We start from the raw sequence: 23,037 nt of genomic DNA, 5'->3' as shown, positions 1-23,037 counted from the left end.
TAATACCAAAAGCAACATCTATGAAAGGAAAAAAATTGATAAATTGGACTTTATTAAAATTTAAAACTTCTGCTCTATGAAAGCCATTGTTAAGAATATAAGCTACAGCCTGTGGAGAAAATATTTGCAATGCACATATCTGGTAAAGGACTTGAATGCAAAATATACAAAGAACTTCTTAAAGTCAACTGGAAGAAAAAAAAAATTTTTTTAATGGGCAAAAGATTTGACACCAAAAGCAAAAGACCCTTTTCAAACAGACCCATTCCACCTGAATCTGCATGATATATTGGGCTTCCGCATATCATTTCACTTGGAAAGAAACTTTAGTGTCTAGATAAAATATTTGGAAATCACCACCCTAAAAGATCGGTATTTGCCGCCCAGTTCTTAGGCTCCACAACAGAACATTCCAGGGCATTAAGACTTGAAGATTCCTGGATTCTATCATTCTGCTAAGGTTCTATCAAGCTACCTGTATGAGATTCTAAAGGAGCCTGACTGATTTAGGACGGCAGGGACACGAATCTGATAAAGAGACCAGGCAAAGCCTTAGGGCCCCATCCCAGACCTCCCGGGACATGGGGAGGGTCAGGCACTTGGTTCTCTTCACTCTGTTAGGAACTCAGCTTCTACTCTTCCTTTCCAACAGATCATGTTCCATTTCAAAGAAATCAGAGCCCTTCATAGGCCAATAAGGTCACTTCCTACACTTTACTGGGTATAACCGCATTCCCCTTCCACCACTGCCCCACCATCTAAACAAATGATGGAAATTGCACGACTTCCCTTTCTCGGTGTTTGGAAATCACCACCAGGATCTGGTACCTACTCACCACATTTAGGGGCCTAGTTTATCCTTCCTTAGACATGACCCTGCCCGTGTGCTCTGCTCCCTATAAAAGGCAGGCAGATCAGCCAGAGGAGCCAGAGTTGCAGAGAAGCTTAGACCAACTCAGAAACCTCCAGCTCTCAGGCTGAAGCTCCCGTGCTCACCCTCCGGTATGAAGGTCTCTGCAGCACTTCTGTGTCTGCTGCTCACAGCAGCTGCCTTCAGCACCCAGGTGCTGGCTCAGTCAGGTAAGCCTCCTCTCTTCTTAAGCCTTAACATTTTAACTACCCCAGGTACTAACACCTGGCATGAGTCATCCCATGCTTGCTGCATAGCCTACATTAAAAAGATGGAGAGAATGAAATCCAGAGGGGAATTAAGAAGAGCTGGCATGTCACAACTGGTCAGAGGCAGAACCAGAACTAGAAGCCCAGGCCACTGGAGCCAGGCTCCACGATCTTTCTCAACACCAGCTTTGGGACATTAAATGCAGCTGCTATCTCAACAATCCTCACCTTGTTTGGAGATGTGGCACAGAAGGAAGAACCATTTCTCATTGTGGATAGGAAGGACATTTTGGGCAGTAGTAGAGAGGAAGAAACTCTTCCTGAGGATTCAAATGTTGGATTACAGTCCAGGGTAGCTCCCAGAAGGGTGGCTGTGTAAGGAGGATAAGGACCCAGAGGCATCTCAGCATGTGACTTAGGTTGGCTCTAAGCCCGTGGGGACAAATAGCTGGGAAGCAAGGTCTTAGAACTTATCTTCCCAGGGTCAGAGGTTTTGGATATGTAGACCCTGAGTCACGCTACAAGGATTAATCTTGTTACTCAAGATTTTGCCATCTGCAGTCAACAATGAGGGGCCCCATAGTTCAGCAGAGGAAACTGACTCACAGATAACATTTTATCTATGGGATCTGGACTAAAGCTCTGAACTAGGGAATGGTAGGTCTTAGTTAGAACTTGTGTATTTGCTTTGTCTTCTACCTTCTCCTTCTTCTCTTACAAATGCAGGCTGACAATACATTATAACTCTGATGCTTTGCAGAATGTTTTTCAGATTCAGTTTCCACCCCAATCACTTGCTGCTTTATTGTGACCAGTAAGAAGATCCCCTTCAAGAAGCTGGACAGCTACACAAGAATCACCAACAGCTGGTGTCCCCAGGAAGCTGTGATGTGAGTGGACCATGCCCGGGCACCGTCAGCCAAACATTCTATCTGAGTTCTATACTTCCAAATGAGTCAGATAAATATGCCATCTAATCCAAAGGACCCTTTACCCCATAGACAAATGAAGCCCATGAGAAGGAATCCATACTCACTCCAGGCTCTTCTGGAAGCTTGGTCAGATCATCCAAGTTCCTTTAGCCAGGAGCTAAAGGAAGGCTTCCCCTGGAGCAGTAGCAACAGAACTTCCTTTCTGGAACAGAGGCCTCTTCCTCCCTTTTCCCCTTCTTCCTGTTCCCATCCAGGCTCCTCACCCAGGGAGCAAGGGCTAATCATGTCCAGGGGCCAATGGGCCAAGCTCCTGGGCAAAATCCTCAAGACACTCGATTTAACTGTGCCCTCTTTTCCCCACAGCTTCAAGACCAAAGCGGACAAGGAGGTCTGTGCTGACCCCAAGCAGAAGTGGGTCCAGAATTCCATAAAGCTCCTGGATCGAAAGCCCCAAGCCCTGAAGGCTTGAACCTTCGTACCTGGGCTGAGAGACAGTCAGAGCCCTGGAAAATCTTATTTATTTCCCCCCAACCTTCCCCAGCTGTATTATTTTATTATAATGTCCAAAAAGAGGTTCTTTGTTTAATAATTTAAAACACATAGTTTCTTAAACAATAATTATATTTAAGTTATTGATGTTTTAACTTTATCTGCCATAAATCCTAATGAATGTAAAAACACAACATCTGGTGACGAGTTTTCCTTTGTGAGCTCAATTAAGCTCATGGTAAGATGGCACTGTTCTCCCTCCTACCTGCCTGTAGTATCCTGAGGTCCTTCCACTGATCATCAGAGTGAAACACCTTTGGATTCTTAGGAAATCAGTGCTCCTGGAAGTCAATGTGTGCTATGTAGTATTGTGATGGAAATTAATGTTATTAAATGACTATGGTGTTTTCAAAGAAAAAAATCTATATAATTTTAAACTACTTGGCCTTATTTTTCATGGGGTAACATTTGGCAGGAAGGGAGAAAATGGCAGCAATGAGTGACAATTGGGGGTGTGAGGATCATCCTCTAAATTGAGTTTTTTGGACTCAGCTGAGGATTACGGAGAACCTAGAAGGACCAGACCAGACTGTTCCAGCCCTGTGGCTCCAGTCCCTAAATCACCTGCCCTTATTTAATAGAATCTAGATTCCTATTGCTTTTCTCTCCACACTTACCTTTGCCTGGTCTCTCTCTTGATCTCTTGCAACAGTCTGCAAACGTTTCTCCATAGCCCCAGGTTTTCTCCATCTAATTAATTCTCAAACCCAGAGTAATGTCCCAGAAATGAAACTGAGTCTAACAGGAAACTAGATGTCTATAACTTAGAGGTCCACGTAAGGTTCTTTACTGGAGATGAGCCTTCAACAGGACCGGTCTTGAGAGATTGGAATATGATGGGAAATGAAAGGATTCTTCAGAACTGATACAGGAGGGAGATGAGGGGAGGGGGCCAGAGGAAGGAATCCCATCTGGCTGGGCTCTGGGAAGAAAGAGAGTCAGAGTTTTAGAAATGCAGGTTGGAGCCAGGTTGTAGGGGCTCTTGAATTTCAGATTGGGAAGTCAGCAGGTAATAAAGATGCACCGAAAGTTTTGAAACAGGAGAGAAGGAGAATATCACATTCAGAGGCGAGCATCAGGAAGAATAACCTAGTATCTGAGTACAGGATGGAGTGTGAGAGATAGAGGCCTGAGAGCAGGCTGCTGCCATGGTGCAGGGGAAATGATGGGGACATAAATGGTACAGGGTGGGAGTGGAGATGAAGTGAGGAAGAATGGGCCAGAAAGAGTGATAGGTTAAATGTTGTAGAAGGTTGAGAATAATTGACCAAGACACAGACCCTTCTCTTATAATCTTGCAAACCGATATCTACAGGGCTTGCACCCTTGAGACACAGAATGATTCATCTCTGTCACTATACCCTCAGCCCCCAATCTCAATAATTTGCAAAATCCATTTGAAGCCATGGAATCTCCTTTCCTTAATAGCCTCTTAAGGTCAAGAAGATTCTCTTGTACTTCGTGAGCATATCTGGCTCCTTTTTCAGACAGGAGACCCACAGCACCAAGGCACAAAGACCAGACTCCTCATTAAGGGAAAGAAGATTATTGTCCTGCTGACCCAAGTCCAGGGGGGCTGTCATTGGTTGGAGAAATACCATGATTCCAGTACAAACATGGAAACATAGCAAGGCAATGTTTCTGGGCTCTGATCCCAGAACTGACCCTGACTCTCTGAGTCACTTACAGCAAGTCAGTTTCTCTCTCTGGCATTAAGATGCCCCATACAAAAGTGGCAGTTGTTCTGTGTCACAGGCAGGAAGTGAGAGGATCTGGCAGACAGCCTCATAAACTCTCTCCTGCTCTAGGAGCCATGTCTCCTGGGAGCTTGGCTACATCTGTTGGCTAGGGTAGGGCCAGGAAGAAAGTGCCTAGAATTAAAACCACTGAGCCAGCCAGGAGCCCAGCCTAATGGCAAACACCTGCAAGTCAGGTATATAACCTGTCTGAAGATGAGCTTTCCATTGAAGTCCAAGGTAGCACACCTAAACCCCAGGCATCTAAATAAGGCACCTAAATGTCAGCTGGGCAAAAGGAGTGCTTTCCAACCACAGTAGGCTCCATCCAGTTCTAACCCCTCTCTTCCACAGCCTCAAGGTCAAGCTGGCTCCGGAGATCTGGGCCCAGGGTTTCATGAACTACCTAGACACAAATCCTAAATTCCAAAGGCAAGAGACTCACCCTAAACTGGCACCAGGCCACAGCACAAGACACAATCCATTTGTTTTCCCCGAGCATTACCCAGAGGCACTCTGGGATTATGTCATTGTATTTCAAATCACAATGAACTTTATTAATGACATTAAACATAAATGTGTTAAGTGATATGTCATCTTATTTAAGTTGTTGATGTTTTATGTGCCTTAACTTGAATATTAATATTTTGAAAATCCCCATAAAAATAGAGCTAGCATATGACCTTGCAATCCCACTCCTGGGCGTATATCCAGAGAAAAACATTGTCTGAAAGGATACATGCACGCCAGCACTGTTTACAAGCCAAGACACGGAAGCGACCTAAATGTCCATTGACAAAGGAATGGATAAAGAAGATGTGGTACATATATACAATGGAATATTACTCAGCCACTAAAAAGAATGAAACAATGCCATTTGCAGCAACATGGATAGACCTAGAGATTGTCATACTGAGTGAAGTAAGTTAGGCAGAGAAAGAGAAATATCATATGGTATGCCTTGTATGCGGAATCTAAAAAGAAATGATACAAATGAACGTATTTACAAAACAGAAACAGACTCACAGACCTTAGAGAATGAACTTATGGTTACCAGAGGGAAGGGTGGGGCGGAAAGGATAGTTAGGGAGTTTGGGACTGACATGTACACACTGCTACATTTAAAATGGATAACCAACAAGGACCTACTGTATAGCACAGGGAACTCTGCTCAATGTTATGTGGCAGCCTGGATGGCAGGGGAGTTTGGGGAGAATGGTTACATGTATCTGTATGGCTGAGTCGCTTTGCTGTGCCCCTGAAATTATCACAATATTGTTAATTGGCTATACCCCAATATAAATTTAAAAGTTTTTTTAAAAAAAGAAAAACACATCCTTCCACGAATGGGTTCATACCAGTGAGCACAATTCATTCCCTTGTCAACTGGGGGCAAAGAACTGGTGAGGTCACTTGAAGCTGACAAGAATCCTCTAGGGCTCTCCTCTGATTTCACCCTGGGCTCGGGCAGGGAGCTTGCTGTGGGCTTGGACTCATTTCACTCTCTCAGCAACTGCTCTGTGTCTCCTCACTTCTTGCTTTCTGCACATAGGCTCCTCCTTGGGTGTCATCTCAGGTCAGGGGTTGGCTCAGCCTGCACATTTGCCTGAGGCTCACAAGTGCGGGGCAGTGAACACTCTGGGTGACAACTTTCCACCAATGCAGGGTGGAAGGCAGATGTTTAAATGCTTCTGCCACCCTTCCTTCCAGCGGCTGATTCTGGGAGCCATTCTGCAGGCATGTCAGTCAGTTCAGGAGAAGCTATCCCCATCGCCCTATACCGATCTTGATTCTGCATGCTTCTGTTCGTTCCTCCTCCTTTTCCGTCTCACTCGGCTGCCTCTCAGTCATGATCTCTGGGGTCACTTCCCAAAGGAGCTATGTATGAGAGAAGTTCTCATCTCAGGCTCTGCCTTATTGATTCATTGTTTTATGCAGTCAATATTTGTTCTCCTTCTCCCAGCCAATGCCTGGATTTCAACAGGCAAGTTTGCTGGCTCAGGGCCAGGGATTTAGCTGGGCATTTGTTTGGTGTGTTTACCAAGGCTGGGGCTGGGGTCAAGATCAGGGACTCACCCAGTATGTTCTTTGGGACCAGGGCTGGGGCCAAGACTGTGGACTCAACCAGCATGTTTGGTAGAACTGGGTTCAAGAGGTCAGCCCACAAGTCAGGGTCAACCGGACGAGGACTGAGTTAGCCACATAGCTAGCAGAATGGTGACCTAAAGAAGGATTTAGCAAATAAGTAAATGTATTGAAGATAATGGAAGCCATCTCCCTTACTGTTGGAGAAGCTTCCATAGAAAAATATGGAATGTTGGAAGCTAGAAAAACCCTGTGGTGTTGGACTGCAATTGGAGGTATCAGTGTGAACTTGAGGTTTTACAGGTAGATGGTACCTATAGATAGATAGATAGACAGATAAAGATAGATGGATAGATAGATGGTAGACAGATAGATGGATAGATTGATAGAGATAGATAGATAGATAGATAGATAGATATACACACATGGATGACAGGACATGCATATATTAAGCATATACTCAACCACCAAACACCCTTCCAGATATGGCTAAATATTTTCCAGAGTTTTGTCACCAGTTTACACTCACTCCTACCAGCAATGTATGAGAGTTTGAGTTATTCCATATTTGGTATTTCCACACTTGGTACTGTCATTCTTTTTAAGTTAGCCATGATGATTATGTGTATAATTCCACATACTTATGGTTTAAATTTGCATTTTACTCCTGACAGATGAGGTTGAACATCTATTTAAATGTTTATTAGATATCTTCTTTTATGAAGGTCCACTTCATATCCTTTGCCCATTTTTAGATTGTTTAGATTTGGATCTTGTCTATTTTTAGATTGCCTGTCTTTGTATTATGAATTTGGAGAAGTATTTTCTATATTCTGAATAGGAATCTTTTGACAGACATGTGAATTGAAATATCTTCTCATAATCTGTTATTTTATTTTTCACTCCTGTTTTGCCTTTTGATGATACAGCTCCCTGATTTGATTTGATTTGATTGATTGATTGATTTCCATGGAAGGGCTTACAAAGACCAAGATGTAGGTAACTAGAGAGATACAGGATCAGGGTGCTGTACACATGTGCTGAATTGTTCTTGGGCAACAGGTTCAAATGTAATTAATTGGCCTAAGAGAAATTTCTGTCTCACTCTTCAGCGAGTAAGTAGATCAGAGCCTAGTTTTTAACCCCATTGAGTTGGAGCTTCTCTGTATATATCTCTTGGGAGAGAAATGTATTTCAATTCAGCATCGCCTACTGAGTGCCACTGTGTGCTTGGTGCAATGCTGGCACTGTTGAGGGTGCCATTACGGTGGTAAAAGAGACTCAGCACCCCCATCAGGACTTCCTCATCATGCACTAATGAGTATCACTGGGCAGAGGCCAGAGGATAGTCGGCCCAAGATAGGCCTTTGCTGATTTACCAGAAAGAGGTGGGGTTAAGAGCATCCAAGGAGGGGGATACTTAGAGCAAAGGCCTCAAATAAGGAAAAGTCCAGAGGGACTGGGGAATGGCAAAGAGACCTCAGTGCTAGAGTTAGTTTCAGGCTTTGCATTGTGTATGTGGATAGGGAGAGGCTAGGATGGGGAACCCCCATCTTGTTGACCTTCTTAACAGGAAATACAGCTTCCTAATTTTAAAATAGTCCATTTATCAATAAGTTCCTTTATGGTTAGTGCTTTTGTTTTCTGCTAAAGAAAACTTTTTTTAACCAGACATCACAAAGTTATTCTTTTACATTATCTTCAAAAAGCGTTATTTTTTTGTTGTTCACACTTAGAACTACAATCCACCTTAACTTGATTTTCGGGTATGCTGAAAGTTAGCGATCAAGATTTTATTTTTCCATATAAATATCCAATTGATTCAGCATCAGTTATTCAAAAGAGTTCTTTTTCTTAACTACTCCACAGTGCAAACTTAGGTTATATCCAACATCAACATATGTATGGTTCTACTTCTGCACTCTTTAATCTGTTCCCTTGGCATATCATCCATTCTTGGAACAATGGCACCATGTCATAATGACTATTGCTTTCTAAAAACTGTTAACATCTGGGAGTGTAAGTCCTACAACTTTGTTCTTCTTTAAAAGTCGTCTTAACTATTTTTGGTTTCTTATTTCTCCTTTAAAAGGAATCAGCTTGTCAATCTCCACAAAATTCTTGCTTGGATTTTAATTGGGATTACATTGAATTAGGAGGAAAATCTGTTACCGAATCAAATTTGGGTCCACTCGCCTGTGGACAGAAGAACTTCCGTTTCTTTGGCCACTGCACCAGGGCGTGCCAAATACAAAGCTTTTTCTGCCTGCATTTTTTATTTAGTCGTGGGAAGGGGCAGCCTCAGGCATTCATCCTGGGAGTCTCCCCCAAAGAGAGGACAGCAGAAACTAAAAACTATAAACACCTGAATTAGCAATGCAACAACAGGCAAAATGCTAAGACCCCAGTGGGTAGGGAGACTGCACACCTCAGTTTGCCCAGGACAATTCTGCCTCACCCCTGTCTGGCTTGGAAAATCAATTACATGAGAATCTTCCCACAGAGGAGAACCCTTATGTCTTTTTAGGCTCCTTGGATCATTGGTAAGTATTCATTTTTTACTATATGCTGGTCCAGAGCATGACCAGAAAGATGAATCTGTTTTCTAGAGTAGAAGTAGGAGGGCTTGAGCTGGAAGGTCATCAGCCATCTATTTCAGAGCAAGTTTGGTTCCCTATGAAATCTGTGAAGCCAGACCCAATGTAAGCCAGACCTCACATAAAAAAAAAAAAAAGAAAAAAAGAATGTTTATTTCAAAGAGGATAAAAAGAAACACCCAGAGAGCTGAAGGAGTGTGAATGCCTGATTACAGTCTTCTTTAGATAAAACAGAAACTTTGCTTCTGTGGTATGTGTGTTTAGGCAGATTAAATTGATGTTTGATTATAAACCCCAGGGTAGAAAGAAAATAAATATGTTCTTGAAGACTAGGAGTTCCCAATAGGAGGAAGAGAAAAAAAAGTCATTAGCTAATACCCTGATGGCTGCCGTCTCTAGGAAAGTCTAGATAGATCTCATCATGGTACCTCTGTGCTCAGAGACCCTCTGTGGATGGCTCCCCATCTCCCCAGAATATCCATGCTCCCTAGCATGGCACTCACGACCCTCCCATCTGAATCCAAAATATTTTCTCTTCCTCCTTCTCCTCTTGTACCCTCTCCTAAGTCACACAGCAAAGGGCTTACCGTGTGCCAACACCTTCTGAGCTTTGCTGCCTGAGGGCCTTCATCCCTCCCCTTCTTTACCTGTTGGAAAATGCTAATTTTTTTTTGCGGTACGCAGGCCTCTCACTGCTGTGGCCTCTCCCGTTGCGGAGCACAGGCTCCGGACGCGCAGGCTCAGCGCCCATGGCTCACGGGCCCAGCCGCTCCGCATGTGGGATCTTTCTGGACCGGGGCACGAACCCGTATCCCCTGCATCGGCAGGCGGACTCCCAACCATTGCGCCACCAGGGAAGCCCTGAAATAAACATTCTTGTAAAACAGTGCAACCTCAGAATACAGATCAAGGGATAGAGCTCAAAAAAAATAAATAAATAAAAAATAAAAGATGGGTGGAAGACCTAAATAGACATTTCTCCAAATAGGATATCCAGATGGCCAATAGGCACATGAAAAGATGATGAACAGCGCTAATTATCAGAGAAACGCAAATCAAAACCACAGTGAGGTATCACCTCACACTGGTGAGAACGTCCATAGTTTAAAAGTCTACAAATAACAAATGCTGGAGAGGGTGTGGAGAATAAGGGAACCCTCCTACACTGTTGGTGGGAATGTAAACTGATACAGCCACTATAGAGAACAGTATGGAGATTCCTTAAAAAACTAAAAATACAGTTGCCATATGATCCAGCAATCCCACTCCTGGGCATATATCTGGAAAGAAACTCCAATTCGAAAAGATACATGTACCCCAATGCTCATAGCAGCACTATTTACAATAGCCAAGATACGGAAACAACGTAAGTGTCCATCAATAGATGAAGAGATAAAGAAGATGTGGTGTGTGTGTGTGTATATGTGTGTGTATATATATATGACCTTCAAGATGGCAGAAGAGTAAGACGTGGAGATCACCTTCCTCCCCACAGATTCATCAGAAATACATCTACACGTGGAACACCTCCTACAGAATACCCACTGAAAGCTGGCAGGAGACCTCAGACTTCCCAAAAGGCAAGAAACTCCCCCACGTACCTGGGTAGGGCAAAAGAAAAAAGAAAAAACAGAGACAAAGAATAGGGACGAGACCTGCACGAGTGGGAGGGAGCTGTGAAGGAGGAAAAGTTTCCACACACTAGACCCCTTCGCGGGCGGAGACTGCTGGTGGCAGAGGGGGGAAGCTTCGGGCCCGCGGAGGACAGCGCAGCCACAGGGGTGCAGGAGGCAAAGCGGAGAGATTCCCGCACAGAGGATCGGTGCCGACCGGCACTCACCAGCCCGAGAGGCTTGTCTGCTCCCCGCCGGGGCGGGCGGGGCTGCGAGCTGAGGCTCGGGCTTCAGTCAGAGCTCAGGGAGAGGACTGGGGTTGGCTGCATGAACACTGCCTGAAGGGACTAGTGCGCCACAGCTAGCCGGGAGGGAGTCCGGGAAAAGTCTGGAGATGCCGAAGAGGCAAGAGATCATTGTCTTGGAGAGCGCGAGGAGAGGGGATTCAGAGCACCGCCTAAACGAGCTCCAGAGACGGGCGCGAGCCGCGGCTAAAAGCGCGGACCCCAGAGACGGGCATGAGACGCTAAGGCTGCTGCTGCCGCCACCAAGAAGCCTGTGAGCGAGCACAGGTCACTATCCACACACCCCTTCCGGGGAGCCTGTGCAGCCCGCCACTGCCAGGTTCCCGGGATCCAGGGACGACTTCCCCGGGAGAACGCACGGCGCGCCTCAGGCTGGTGCAATGTCACGCCGGCCTCTGCCGCCGCAGGCTCGCCCCGTACTCCGTGCCCCTCCCTCCCCCCGGCCTGAGTGAGCCAGAGCCCCCGATCAGCTGCTCCTTTAACCCCGTCCTGTCTCAGCGAAGAACAGTTGCCCTCAGGCGACCTACACGCACAGGCGGGGCCAAATCCAAAGCTGAGCCCCAGGAGCTGTGCGAGCAAAGAGAAAGGGAAATCTCTCCGAGATTTAGACACCGAATATTTAGACTATTTAGACACTGAATAGACACCGAATCTTCCCAAATTGAGGAGGTGGACTTTGGGAGCAACTGTAGACTTGGGGTTTGCTTTCTGCATCTAATTTGTTTCTGGTTTTATGTTTAAGTTAGTTTAGTATTTAGAGTTTATTATCATTGGTAGATTTGTTTATTGATTTGGTTGCTCTCTTCCTCCTTTATATATATATATAAATATATATATATAATGTTTTTTTACTCAGCCATAAAAAACAATGAAATAATGCCATTTGCAGCAACATGGATGGACCTAGAGATTATACTAAGTGAAGTAAGTCAGAAAGAGAAAGACAAATACCATATGACATCACTTATATGTAGAATCTAAAATATGATACAAATGAACTTATTTACAGAACAGAAACAGACTCAGACATAGAAAACAAACATTGTTACCAAAGGGGAAAGGGGGTGGGGGAAGGATAAATTAGGAGTTTGGGATTAGCAGATACAAACTACTATATGTAAAATAAATAAACAAGGTCCTACTGTACAGCACAAGGAATTATATTCAATATCCTGTAATAAACCGTAACGGGAAAGAATATGTAAAATAACATATATATATATATAACTGAATCACTTTGATATATACCAGAAACTAACACAACATTGTAAATTAACTATATTTCAATGAACATAAAAATTTTTCAAAATTGAAATTATTGGCACAGGACTGAGCACTTTGCATGCACTCATTATCTTATTGGGTTCTCAGAACATCACAATGAGGTAATAATTAGCAATCAGTTCCTCTTAGAGGCTCAGAGAGGTAAGCAATTTGCTCCAAATCATATAACCAGTAAACGACAAATACAGTACTTAAATCCATGTCTGGTTGACTCCAGACCCCAGGCTCCTAAACATGTTTTCTTACAAGATAATAGGTCCTGAAGCAGAGGGAAGGACAGACAGGAGTCCCTTCAGCTGGAAGTGTTTGAATGTCCCCCCACTCACTCAATTTGGAGAAGAGTTTGGGGTGCATGTGTAGGAGTGGATTGTAAGAGGATGATAACATACAAGACTCAGTTGGTTAAATTCACTGGCATGAATGTGCTTATCCAGAATTCAGGATTCAATGCACTAGCACAAGTACTTGGGGATGATGAATATTTAGCTAGATTGGCTGATTGGAATCTAGGCTTTAAAACAGGCCTGCAGTTGATGAAGTTGAAATGCCAGAACTCCCCTGGGACATTAGGAAGGTGTCTAAAGGCTCAGGGAAGTGGGTCTATTGAAAAGGATCTATTATGTGCAAGCTGCCTAGCCATCCCTAACTGCACTCCCGGGCAAGGCCAGAGGACACTTCCTTTACCAAGGCATGCTTTGATGGGGCCGTGAGAGGAGGCCAGCGTCCTTAAGAGCTCTCTGGTGGCTATTCACTACAGGTCAGAGATGGCCACGGGATATGCTGGAATCCCGCGGTTCTCAAATTTTAGTTCCCATTAAGAATCACCTGGAGGGCTTGATACAACACAGTCTGCCATCCTACTATTGGTGACAATTTAAGTAATCATGATGCCAGCAGCTGCCATTATTATGCTCCTAAAATATATGAGCAACCCAATTCCAGAATCCCATTTAGAAGGTCTATTACCAGAAGCCACTTCTGGTACCTAAACCTCTGTCAGTGAGGAAGAAATAGATAACACTGAAATTGGAATGATTTGAGGAGGGTTTAATAAAAATGCTATTTACCAAGAAGTGGGCTGGGTGTGGAGAAACCATAGGGCTGCTTTGGTACTCTGAGGCTAGTGACAGCATGGTGACCACCCTTGGACCTGAAGGAGCAAGGACAGAGTGTGGTTCCCCAAAACTGGACGGAGAGAGTCATAGAGAGGGCCACCTGGAAAGGAAGTGAAAACCATTGGTTGAGGGCTGCATCCAGGCAGAGGTATAAGGAGGCAACAGAGAAATCAGTACTTCACCCTAACTACTCCCTCTTTCCAACACCCTGCAGGGTTCCCTCATGTCCAAACCCAACCCAAAGCCAGAAGACCTGCAATCTCATTGACGTGATCCACAAAAGAATGGCATGTGTATCTGCAGGGACAAACTTGAAATCTTTTCTTTTGTGGTTCCTGAGAAGTTTTTATGTCAAAGACTTATAAAATGAGTCGAAGAGTGAACACCTTTGATATTTCCTGGAAGCGATTGTGTAAGATCAGAATTATTTGTTCTTGGAATGCTTGGAGGAAGAGCTGTTAAAGCTTCTGGAGACTGGAGGATGTGTTGTGGGAAGGTTTTCCATTACTGACTCAATTTTTTAAATAGTTTGAGGATTAAAAAATTTTTTTTTCTTGCAATCTGGTAAGTTGGATTTTAAGAAATCCGTCCACTTCTTCTAAATTAAAGTTGCTGGCATAAGGTTCTTATTTTCCTCTTGGTGTCTGCAGGCTCTGTAGTGATGTTCCCTAGTGGTGCCTTTTTTCCTTTTTTCATGGTCAGTTCAGGAGAGTTTCAGCTTCTTTGTAGGCTTGTCAAAGAACCAAATTTGAGACTCTTTAGCCCTTTGTCTATATATTCTTTTCTATTTCACAAAACATAGCTCTTTATTTCATTTCTTTTACCATCATTGGGCTTGTTTTGCTAGAGTAGAAAAACTTGCAAGGATGGAAAGTGGACAGGAGAATATTCCAAGCAGGTGCAAAAAGTAAGCGAAGTCTGGGAGCCAAGAATGAGCATGGGGATAGGAACACTCAGGTGAAGGGCCTTGCCAGGTATTCTGTCATAGTCCAAGCTGTTCCCTCCTTGCCACCATGCTCATTGGCTCTCCCCCCCACCACCCCAAGCTCCTAGCTCAGACCCCTCGCAGGAGGGAGCCAGGTTCAGGAACAAAGAGCCCACTTCATTGCTCTGTTCCCCACCCCGTCCTATCAATGATCCTTCCTGAAAACAAGGGGCTTAGACAAATCAGTGGTTTTCAAACCGTATCCCTCTGGGCCTGAGTAGCAGAAGGGAGCACCTAGATGTGATGGGAGGAGCCTGGTCACCAGAAGCTGGCTTTAATTTGTCTCCAGTATGAGACTTCCACCTAAAACTTGCCTTGGAAAAAGACATCAGCTACATGAAACTCTCTTGGTGATTATATGTAAACAGACTGTTTTTTTCTCCCAGTGTCACCCCTCACTCCCCATGAGACGTTGGGCAAGTTATTTAATCTCTCTGCCCCTCGGTGTCCCCATCTGTAAATAGGCATGATAATAATAGCGCTTACCTTGTCAGGACTAAATATGTAATAGGGGAAAGTCCTTAGCATAGGAGTTCTTTTCTATGGTTTCTTTTTCATTTTGGAGAAAGCAGCTCCTCGGATCACTTACTAGGGTGAGTGCCAGCACATCTGTGTTCTGTCTTCATTTCTGTGGTCTGGGCGGCTGGAGGGAAACGGTGCCTACCCTGCTACAGGCCACAGCTTTTGCCTTGCATTTCCTGGAAAACTCTTTGGCAACCCAGCCTCCAGCTTAGTAGATTCAGGATACACAGTAAGAATTCAGAATCTTAGTAGATTCATCTTGACTTGACTGTACCCTGGCCAGGCAATGATCCCTCTGGGGGCCCCCATCCTCTCTGCCTCTCTACAAAGGCAGGCAGGGCAGCCAGAGCTGCCAAGAGGCTGAGATAAACCCAGAAACCAACAGCTCTTAGGCTGAAGCTCACATCTTCCCCTTCCAACAGGAAGGTGTCCACAGCGCCTCTGTGTCTGCTGCTCACGGCAGCTGCCATCAGCACCCAGGTGCTCACTCAGCCAAGTAAATTCAATCTTTCTCCCCCCTTCCCTTCCTCTCTCTCCTTCCCTCTGTTTCTCATCTTCTAGGAAGGCCTAAGACAAAGTGACCCACTTCAGAGACTATCAGAGCACCCGGGGTCCTTGGAGTTGTAACATCTAACTTTGGAGACAGAAAGCAGAAGCCCAGGTTGGGGACAGCAGGCATCCTACCGGCCCCCTCCCCGCTCCAGGACACCGCAGAGCCAGAATAAAGCCTAAACTCTACTGAAAATCCAGGGCCTTTTCTTTGACCCCAGATGATCGCCCCAAACCCTGCAGGTTGGGGGGCCATATCCAGGACCTGTCACACTGGCCTCCCTCAGTCAGCAAAGATGTGTCCTCACCGTGCAGAATGAACCTCAAAATCTTGAGCCACATGTTCCTGGTCCCACCCCCTCTCGGGGCGGCTGTCAGGAGCACTGGACCTGTGTGGAGAAGACACACTTCTACCTCTTAGCTTTCCTTCCCCTGCTGCGTTCAAGCTGAGAAAAGCCTGACATCTCAGATGTTTCTCAGTGACTTTATTTCCAGATGCACTCCGCGACCTGTTCAACTGCTGTTTCACATTTAACCATAAGAAGATCCCCTTGCAGAGGCTGAAGAGCTATGGAATCACCAGTAGCCAGTGTCCGCAGGCAGCTGTCCTGTAGCTAGAAAAACCCTGCTCCCCTCCAGCCCCCCACCTCATCTCACCCCTTCCCTTTCTTCCATCCCCCCCATCCTAAGTTCTGCCCCACAAGACAGACATAGACTAATTTGAGATGTCCTACTCAGGGGATAAGATCCAACCAGACTATGTAATCCAAAGCCTCCTATTATTACATCAGGGACAGGCCCAGAGAGGGCCGGTAACATCCCACACCCTCCTTGCTGAATGGGTACCAGCTCACACTCGGGTGGTTGCTTTGCTGGATGCCAGGTCAGCTTCTCCCAGGGCGTGGCAAGAACAGCAACTACCCCCAGAGGGCCTCTCCTTTCCACACCCCTCTGACTTCCTGTCCTAGGGCAGCCCCTCACCTGTAGCAGGTGGGCCTGGTCATCCCTAACGAGTCATCCCTTGGATAAAACCCTCCAACATTTCACCTAACCCTGCCAGCCCACTTTCATCCACAGCTTCAGAACCAAACTGGCCAAGGACATCGGTGCCGACCCAAAGGAGAAATGGGTCTGGAATTACATGAAACACCTGGGTCAGAAACCTCACACCCTGAAGACTTGGACTCTTTCGGCCACACTAAGACCAAGCCAGAGGCTGAGAAATGATTCTTCTCCCCCAGGCTTCCTGTCTCTATCCTGGACTAAATTGACCTGAATTTTCAAATAGGGTGCTTTCTGTTTCCTGATGCAAAATGTACTATGTCTTAAGTAATATTTCGTATTATTTGAATTGTGGCTGGTTGGGGAGTTATTTTGAATATTGGTGATCTCTTTTTTTAAAGCAAGGCCTTGAGCCACTTGGTTCCTGTCATGAGCCCCAGTTCCTTCTCCTGTAAGCTGTGGGCAGTGCGTCTTTCTCCTGCCTAACTCCCCAGGGGTGATGAGCATGCCTATGAGAGCCATGGCGATGAAGGGCTACTGCAATCTAGGGAGGACGGCGCCTGGTGAATGTGACGTGTTGCTAAATGTGTTATTATGGAAACATGAATGCAATTGTAGGACGGCTGACTTTTTGCAGAAAATACATTTTGTTTAAAATCTCTAATACAGTAATGGTGTTTTCTTCAGGGATAACTCCCAACAAGTAGGGGGTGCTCTCAGGGGCAGGTGGATGGCAGAGGGTGCTAGAGGAATGCGGATGTAGCCAGGGCCTGGCTGTGTGGCTAACCTGGGCCCATCTGAGTGTCAGGGAGGGCCTGGCTCATCAGCCCAGGATATTCTAGAACGATTGCTCCAGTCCCCAGCATTAGCTTCCAGTGGGTCTCCCTTCCCTCGTCCTCCACCCTGGAGTAATACAGCCAGTAAGTGCACTTGACACACCCACTGGCGGGGACGGGGAAGGGGGAGGAAACAGGTGGCCCTGTCCTGATTAGCATCAGACTTGACAGCAAAGATGGGACTTGGACAGATGGTGTAGCACCGTCACAGCAAAGACTCTACCGGAGAAGATGCAGGATGGAAAAGAGGGGAGAGGGCCTGCAGGGAATATCCCCAAATAGTCAGAGTAAGGGATCCAGAATGGAAAAGCCAGAGACTTTTGGAAAGGAAGGTTGAGGCATAGTTATAGAGGAATCGGAATATCAAGGTGGGAGTTTGGAGTCAGCTCTGAAGTCTTTGGAGCGATAGGGAGGGCAGGGTGTGGGGCGCCAGGAAGAGTAGCCTGGGATCGGGCGGAGGGCAGGATCGGGTTGGCAGGGGGGCACGGAGAGCAGCCTACTGCAGTGGTCCAGGTGAGGGGTAGCCAGAGAAGCAGGGCAGTCATGGGGGGCGGAGGGAAGAGATGGCCTAAGAAGAATGAGCCGGATACGCCGCGTGTTGAATGCCGGGGTAAGAGGGAAAAGCCCTGAGACACAGGACAGGAGACTGTCTCCCCTTAAGTCACCAAACCCAGAGACCCAGAATTCACTGCCCTCCTTTGCTAGTCTCCCTAGAGTCTCACGTTACACAACTTGGAGCTTGTGATTGTCCCTCTTAAAGGGACAGGACCTCCTCTTCCTCTCTATCCCCTGAGGGGCCCCCTGTTCTTCCCGAGACTGCCTCCCTCCCCTGGATGACGTGTTGGCATCTTCATCAGACGTGGACCCACCGACGCCTGGACCCTCCCCAGGGCCCTTCCCAGGAGAAGGCCCTGCTAACCAACTCTGCAGGCTGCTTCCGGTTGAGACAGGGTCCGGGTATCCTGCTGTACCACACAGTCACGTGGCATCTGGGGACTCGGGGAAGAGTTCTACCCTGGGAGGCATTGTAAGCAGCTTTGGGCTGGAAAGCGCTCTCTGCAGGAGGTCCCTTTTGTCTTGTTGCTAAACTTAAACCAGGCACCCCCATGCTCTACTTGTCTCTGGCCCTAGCACACTTTTCAAACCTTTTGATCACAAAATACTTTGCCTAACTTGTTGGTTCTTTACATAGATCAAAGAAGCAGAAATGAAGAGTAAGTAATTAACGGAGTGCCAGATCTCTTCCCCAGCTTCCCGTTCAGTAATCTCTCGAAAAAACTGCTAGCAAGAGAGCATCTAAAAAAAGATCACAAGGAGTCCACAAGCCTGCACACAGTGGGGGATGGTGACGACTCTGACCCCCTATTTCAGTGATTAACTGAGATTACTTCCCTGTTTCCCCTTAAAAACGTTCATGGCTGTACTTCCCTGGTGGTGCAGTGGTTAAGAATCCGCCTGCCACTGCAGGGGACACGAGTTGGAGCCCTGGTCCGGGAAGATCTCACATGCTGCGGAGCAACGAAGCCTGTGCGCCACAACTACTGAGCCTGCATGCTACAACTACTGAAGCCCGTGCACCCTGCAGCCCGTGCTCCGCAACGAAGAGCAGCCACCGCTCACCGCAACTAGAGAAAGCCCGCGTGCAGCAACAAAGACCCAACGCAGCCAAAAATAAATTAATTAATTAAAAAAAAAAACTTTCATGGCCGAGGAGAATCTTCGGAGGTGGCTTTGGGGGGACACTGAGTCCACCATCTCCCCAGATTGCCAGCATTCTGATTAACGGGAACTTTCCTTTCTAGCAACACTTGTTGAGTTTGGTTTTGTAAGCAGCCGAGCAGCAGGAACCCTGGGCTCTAGCGCCAGATCTAATCCTGACTTTCTGCGTGTCCTCAGGCCTGTGGGTGTCCCTCTCCAGCCCTCAGTCACCTCATCTATACAATGGGGCTAGCATCGTCTTACAGGCAGACGATGCCCAAGATCCCTTCCAGCTAGGGCAGCTTTTGGATATCATCAGCCTCTGAACCCTCTGGGCAGTGCAGAGTGGGCGGGGGTGATGGGGAACATCCTGCATCCAAATGGGGACCCAGCCCCACAGAGAATCTACATCACAACCCAGAGCCCACACTTATGCCCCGGGACAAAGGCAGTCAGCTGAGAGATGTAAGTCATTTATTGGCTCCTATGATGAGAAGTCGGTTCTCCTGGCACCTGGTCCAACATGTTTCCTTTTCTCCAGCCCCTGACCCCAGCCCCTCAATGTCAATCAGCTTTGCACCCTGAAATCCCTGTGGGGTCCAAGAGGCACAGGGAGGCAGAAGTTGAAGAGTCTAGAATTTAACTATATAAAGTGCGACAACGTATCTTATCAGGACCCAGCAGACCCTCTGGCGTGACCCGGCAAAGCTGGGACAGAAGGACTGGTGTAGGGTTGGGCGTTGAGGGGACAGGTAAAGCCACACGGTGTCCAGAGTCCAGGATGGAAAGGGATCAGCTCATATTCCCTTTCACTGGCAGGGGTTTATCCTTTTTAAATAAGCCCGAACCCACGATTTTGTCTGTGAGACACAGGCCTCTCGGCCTCCGTTCAGCTTCAATCTGTAGGCAGAAAACAAAGGAAGGGCTAAGTCACCTGAGCCACGCCCTGGGTGCCACACACAAGTCCCATCACCCCCTCATTGCTCCTGGGTGCCCCTAAGCTTTTCTCCCAGGGCCTATAAAATGAAGTCATTGCCTAAGACCTACAGTTTGTACACTGGGAGGAACACCCAAGCTTCAGGGGCAAGGGATGGGGGGCTTTCAAAATTGCATTTCGTGGACCCCTTTTGCGGATTCATTGTATCAGGGTAGAGCGAAGGCTGCAGACATTCTGAGGATCTGCTAACATGGAAAATTCCCCTCCTAGAACATCTCTGAGGGCCCACCTGCTCCATCTTTTCATGTGTCTGTGCCCATCCGGGACCCCTAGTCATTGCCTTGGATGTGTGTGTGTGTGTGTGTGTGTGCGTGCGCGCGTGCATGTGTTTCTTTTCTGATCTACCCACCTCCCAAACTTGGCTATTGTCCAAAACCGTAGATCAATTCTGCCTCTAATTATCTGCAAGACCTTAGACAAATCTCTCCAATTCCCTGAACCTCAGTTTTCACGATAATGAAAATGTGTGCACCAAGAGTTAGATGAGATAATAATATACACAAAAGTGCCTTATAGACACTGAGTGGCAAGTGTAAGCTACCTCCCTGGAGCTTCATAACGACCCTGTGATGCAGCTATCGTGTTTACACCACTTCACAGATCAGGAGTGCAGAGGGGCTACCCAGATAAGGAAGTTCAGAAGACTTACCTGTCCAGAGTCACTCAAGACTATAGGTTGGCAAATCCAGAAGCAGGAACTATCTGAGAGCCCCTCACTCTTACCATCACCCAGTAGTACCTGGAGCTTTTAAGCTCTGGGCATAAAATATTAAGATATAACACTTGGCACCTTGCAGCTCCAAGAAACCCATGTCACTGCAGGAACACAGGTGTTCGTCCTAGCGCCCACTCTCAGCTCTGCGCCCAGGTTTTGGCCTCCTCACTAGTTTGGTTAAAAAACCTTAATCCGGTGGAACATCGCCATCTAGCGTCTGCTATTCTAATTCCAGGGCGGCCGCTTTCTGTCCTCTGGAGAAGGGAGTCAAGGATGGAAGAGGATACAACTACTCACATTAGATGGTTTTTGTAGGAGCAGGTGGAGCTGGTGTTCTTGTAACACTGGATTCTCTGCAGGGACATCTTTCTCTCTACCAGTGTGAAACAACAATTGGAGGATGACACATGCACTGGAAGAGAAGCGCAAAAATGGTTTGCATCCATTTCTCAAGCTGGACTGAGTTCCTTTCATCCAGGATGGGGAAAAAAGCAAAAACAAAAAACCCTTCCAGAACAGGCTCAGGCTCTGGGATCACACCCAAAGGGCACTAGTGTCTCATCAGCCACCCAGTTCTGTATTTAGGCAGTCAGGACACTGGGGTTCAGATCCCAGCTCCCCACAAAACAGCTGTGTGGCTTTGGTCACGATGAGCCCTCCCCTGGGCCCCAGACTTCCCAGCTGAAAAGCAAGACTCTTTAGACTGATTTCTAAAGGCTATTCTAGTTCTGACATCCCACCACTAGGGTATGGTTCTGCCCTTACATTTGGGTTCAAGGGCCCTGAGACCCTGTGAGTATGATTCAACAGCAGTCCACTATTTGGGGCAGGATTAGGGACTGTTTTAGGAGCTCAGACTGATGAAATGACCAGGCAAGAGCTTCCAGGAACTGATCAGCTCCACGCAATCCCAACCTCACCCTCCACCCTGGTCCTCTCAGCTCTGACCCACAACTCCCATTCTGCCGGTTTGTAACCCCCCCTACACACACCCCACCTTCAAAAGACTTGCATTTCAATCCTGGCTCCTTCCTCCTAGTTTGACCATTTGCAAAGCCCCTTCCATATGTCTGCTGTTAGGTCAGTATTCTCTCATCAGCCTTAGAGGGTAGGCATGATCAAACCCATCTTCCTGATAGCGAAACCAGAGTTTGGGAGGTATAGTAACTTGCCCAAGGTTAGCCAACTGTTAAAGCCCCAGATCCTGACCTCAGACTCTGCCTGTTATCTGTTACACAGTGGAGGTGAGACCCCAGTCAGTCCCTCCTCTGGACCTCAGGCCTCCAGCTTGGCCTCAATGACCTCACAGCTGCCCTCCATCAGTCCGCAGGATCTGGACGAGGCTGGCCTCCTTTGGCTGAAGCCAGCTGCTCAGCGGTCTGTGTTGGCCCCAGGCTTATGGCTCTCCTGCTGTCCCCCTGCCCCCGAGCAAGTCCTCCCTTCCTCCTCTTCAGGGAGAATTCTTTCTGGAGGAGTGGAGATGAAGGGGTGAGCCTGCCCCCAGCCCCAGAGCACCTGCCTGCGTCTCCACCCTCCCCAAAGAGGAGCAAAGTGACTCCAGCCAAACTCACTGCTCTTGGCATCCACATCCTGTAGCCACGCCCTGGCCAGCAGCAGGCACACCAGAGCAGTGGTGATGACCTTCATCTCGGGACGTCCAGCTCAGGCCTCCCTGGAAGGAGTCCCTCAAGGAGTCTGGTGGAGTGAAGAGCTGTCCTCTGGCCCATCCTGCAGTACCCAGAGCTTTTATTAGAAGACCTGGGTGGGGTTTTCCAAGCCCCAGTGCAGAGGTGGGGAAGTCACAGGAAGAAGAGGTGGTTACTTGCGTCCAGTGACCACATGGAAAACTCCTTTCCTTACCTCCCCTGGGTGGTGTGAGAGGTGTAAGGAAACTTCCCTAAGCGCAGGAACAGATACGGATCTTGAGAGGCTGAGTAGAAGCTGTCCCAGCTGAATGGAACGTGGAAAAAGGTGAATGAGAGGAAGTGGCCTGTCTGTGGCTCCTCTGATGTCACGTTTTTCCATCCAGGGATGGAGCTACTGTCCCAGGAACATGGTAGAGCAGAAGAGCTCTGCACCAGCACTGAGACACACATGGGTTTGAATCCCAGTTCTGCAAATCAGCGGATACATAAACTCGCCCGAGTCACATCTCCTGTGGAAGACGGAAAGAGTAACTCGTATCTCACAGGTGACCGAGGAGCATTCAGTAAGATCCATTCTGTCAAGGGCCTGGCCCAGATAGTTGCAATTTCTATTTTTTCAATCACTCAACACCTTTCAATCACTTGCCCTGTTCTTGGTCCTTGGTTAGTCCCAGGGAAGACAGCTACCGATGACATGCAAGCCATTGCATCACAGCTAAATAAGGAAAAGCCAGTTGGTGTAAGGACAGCAG

The 23,037-nt window shown here is 47.0% G+C and overlaps 2 protein-coding genes across 3 annotated transcripts; one reads left to right on the top strand and one right to left on the bottom strand.

The window, feature by feature from the left end:
- The first annotated feature begins 934 nt into the window (after positions 1–934).
- On the top strand, positions 935–2,973 carry LOC136138867 (C-C motif chemokine 8-like). Of its 2 annotated transcripts, none has more exons than XM_065897730.1 (3): positions 935–1,080; positions 1,892–2,009; positions 2,415–2,973. In XM_065897730.1, exons 1-3 carry the CDS (start codon positions 1,005–1,007, stop codon positions 2,518–2,520), a joined length of 300 nt encoding a protein of 99 aa, XP_065753802.1. In that variant the 5' UTR covers positions 935–1,004; the 3' UTR covers positions 2,521–2,973. The 2 variants fall into 2 exon arrangements, with proteins under 2 accessions (XP_065753802.1, XP_065753803.1); XM_065897731.1 differs by having other exon boundaries at positions 1,005–1,080; positions 1,898–2,009; positions 2,415–2,520.
- Positions 2,974–19,736: 16,763 nt separating this feature from the next.
- Positions 19,737–22,286, bottom strand: CCL1 (C-C motif chemokine ligand 1). The gene is made up of 3 exons (XM_065898029.1): positions 22,211–22,286; positions 20,937–21,051; positions 19,737–19,827 (listed from the first exon to the last, which is right to left on the bottom strand). Exons 1-3 carry the CDS (start codon positions 22,284–22,286, stop codon positions 19,737–19,739), a joined length of 282 nt encoding a protein of 93 aa, XP_065754101.1.
- Positions 22,287–23,037: the final 751 nt, after the last annotated feature.

Source organism: Phocoena phocoena, chromosome 19, assembly GCF_963924675.1.
Source record: "Phocoena phocoena chromosome 19, mPhoPho1.1, whole genome shotgun sequence".
Taxonomy (NCBI): domain Eukaryota; kingdom Metazoa; phylum Chordata; class Mammalia; order Artiodactyla; family Phocoenidae; genus Phocoena; species Phocoena phocoena.
The sequence above is the reverse complement of the archived record's forward strand: the minus strand, read 5'-3'. Positions and strand labels throughout refer to the sequence as shown.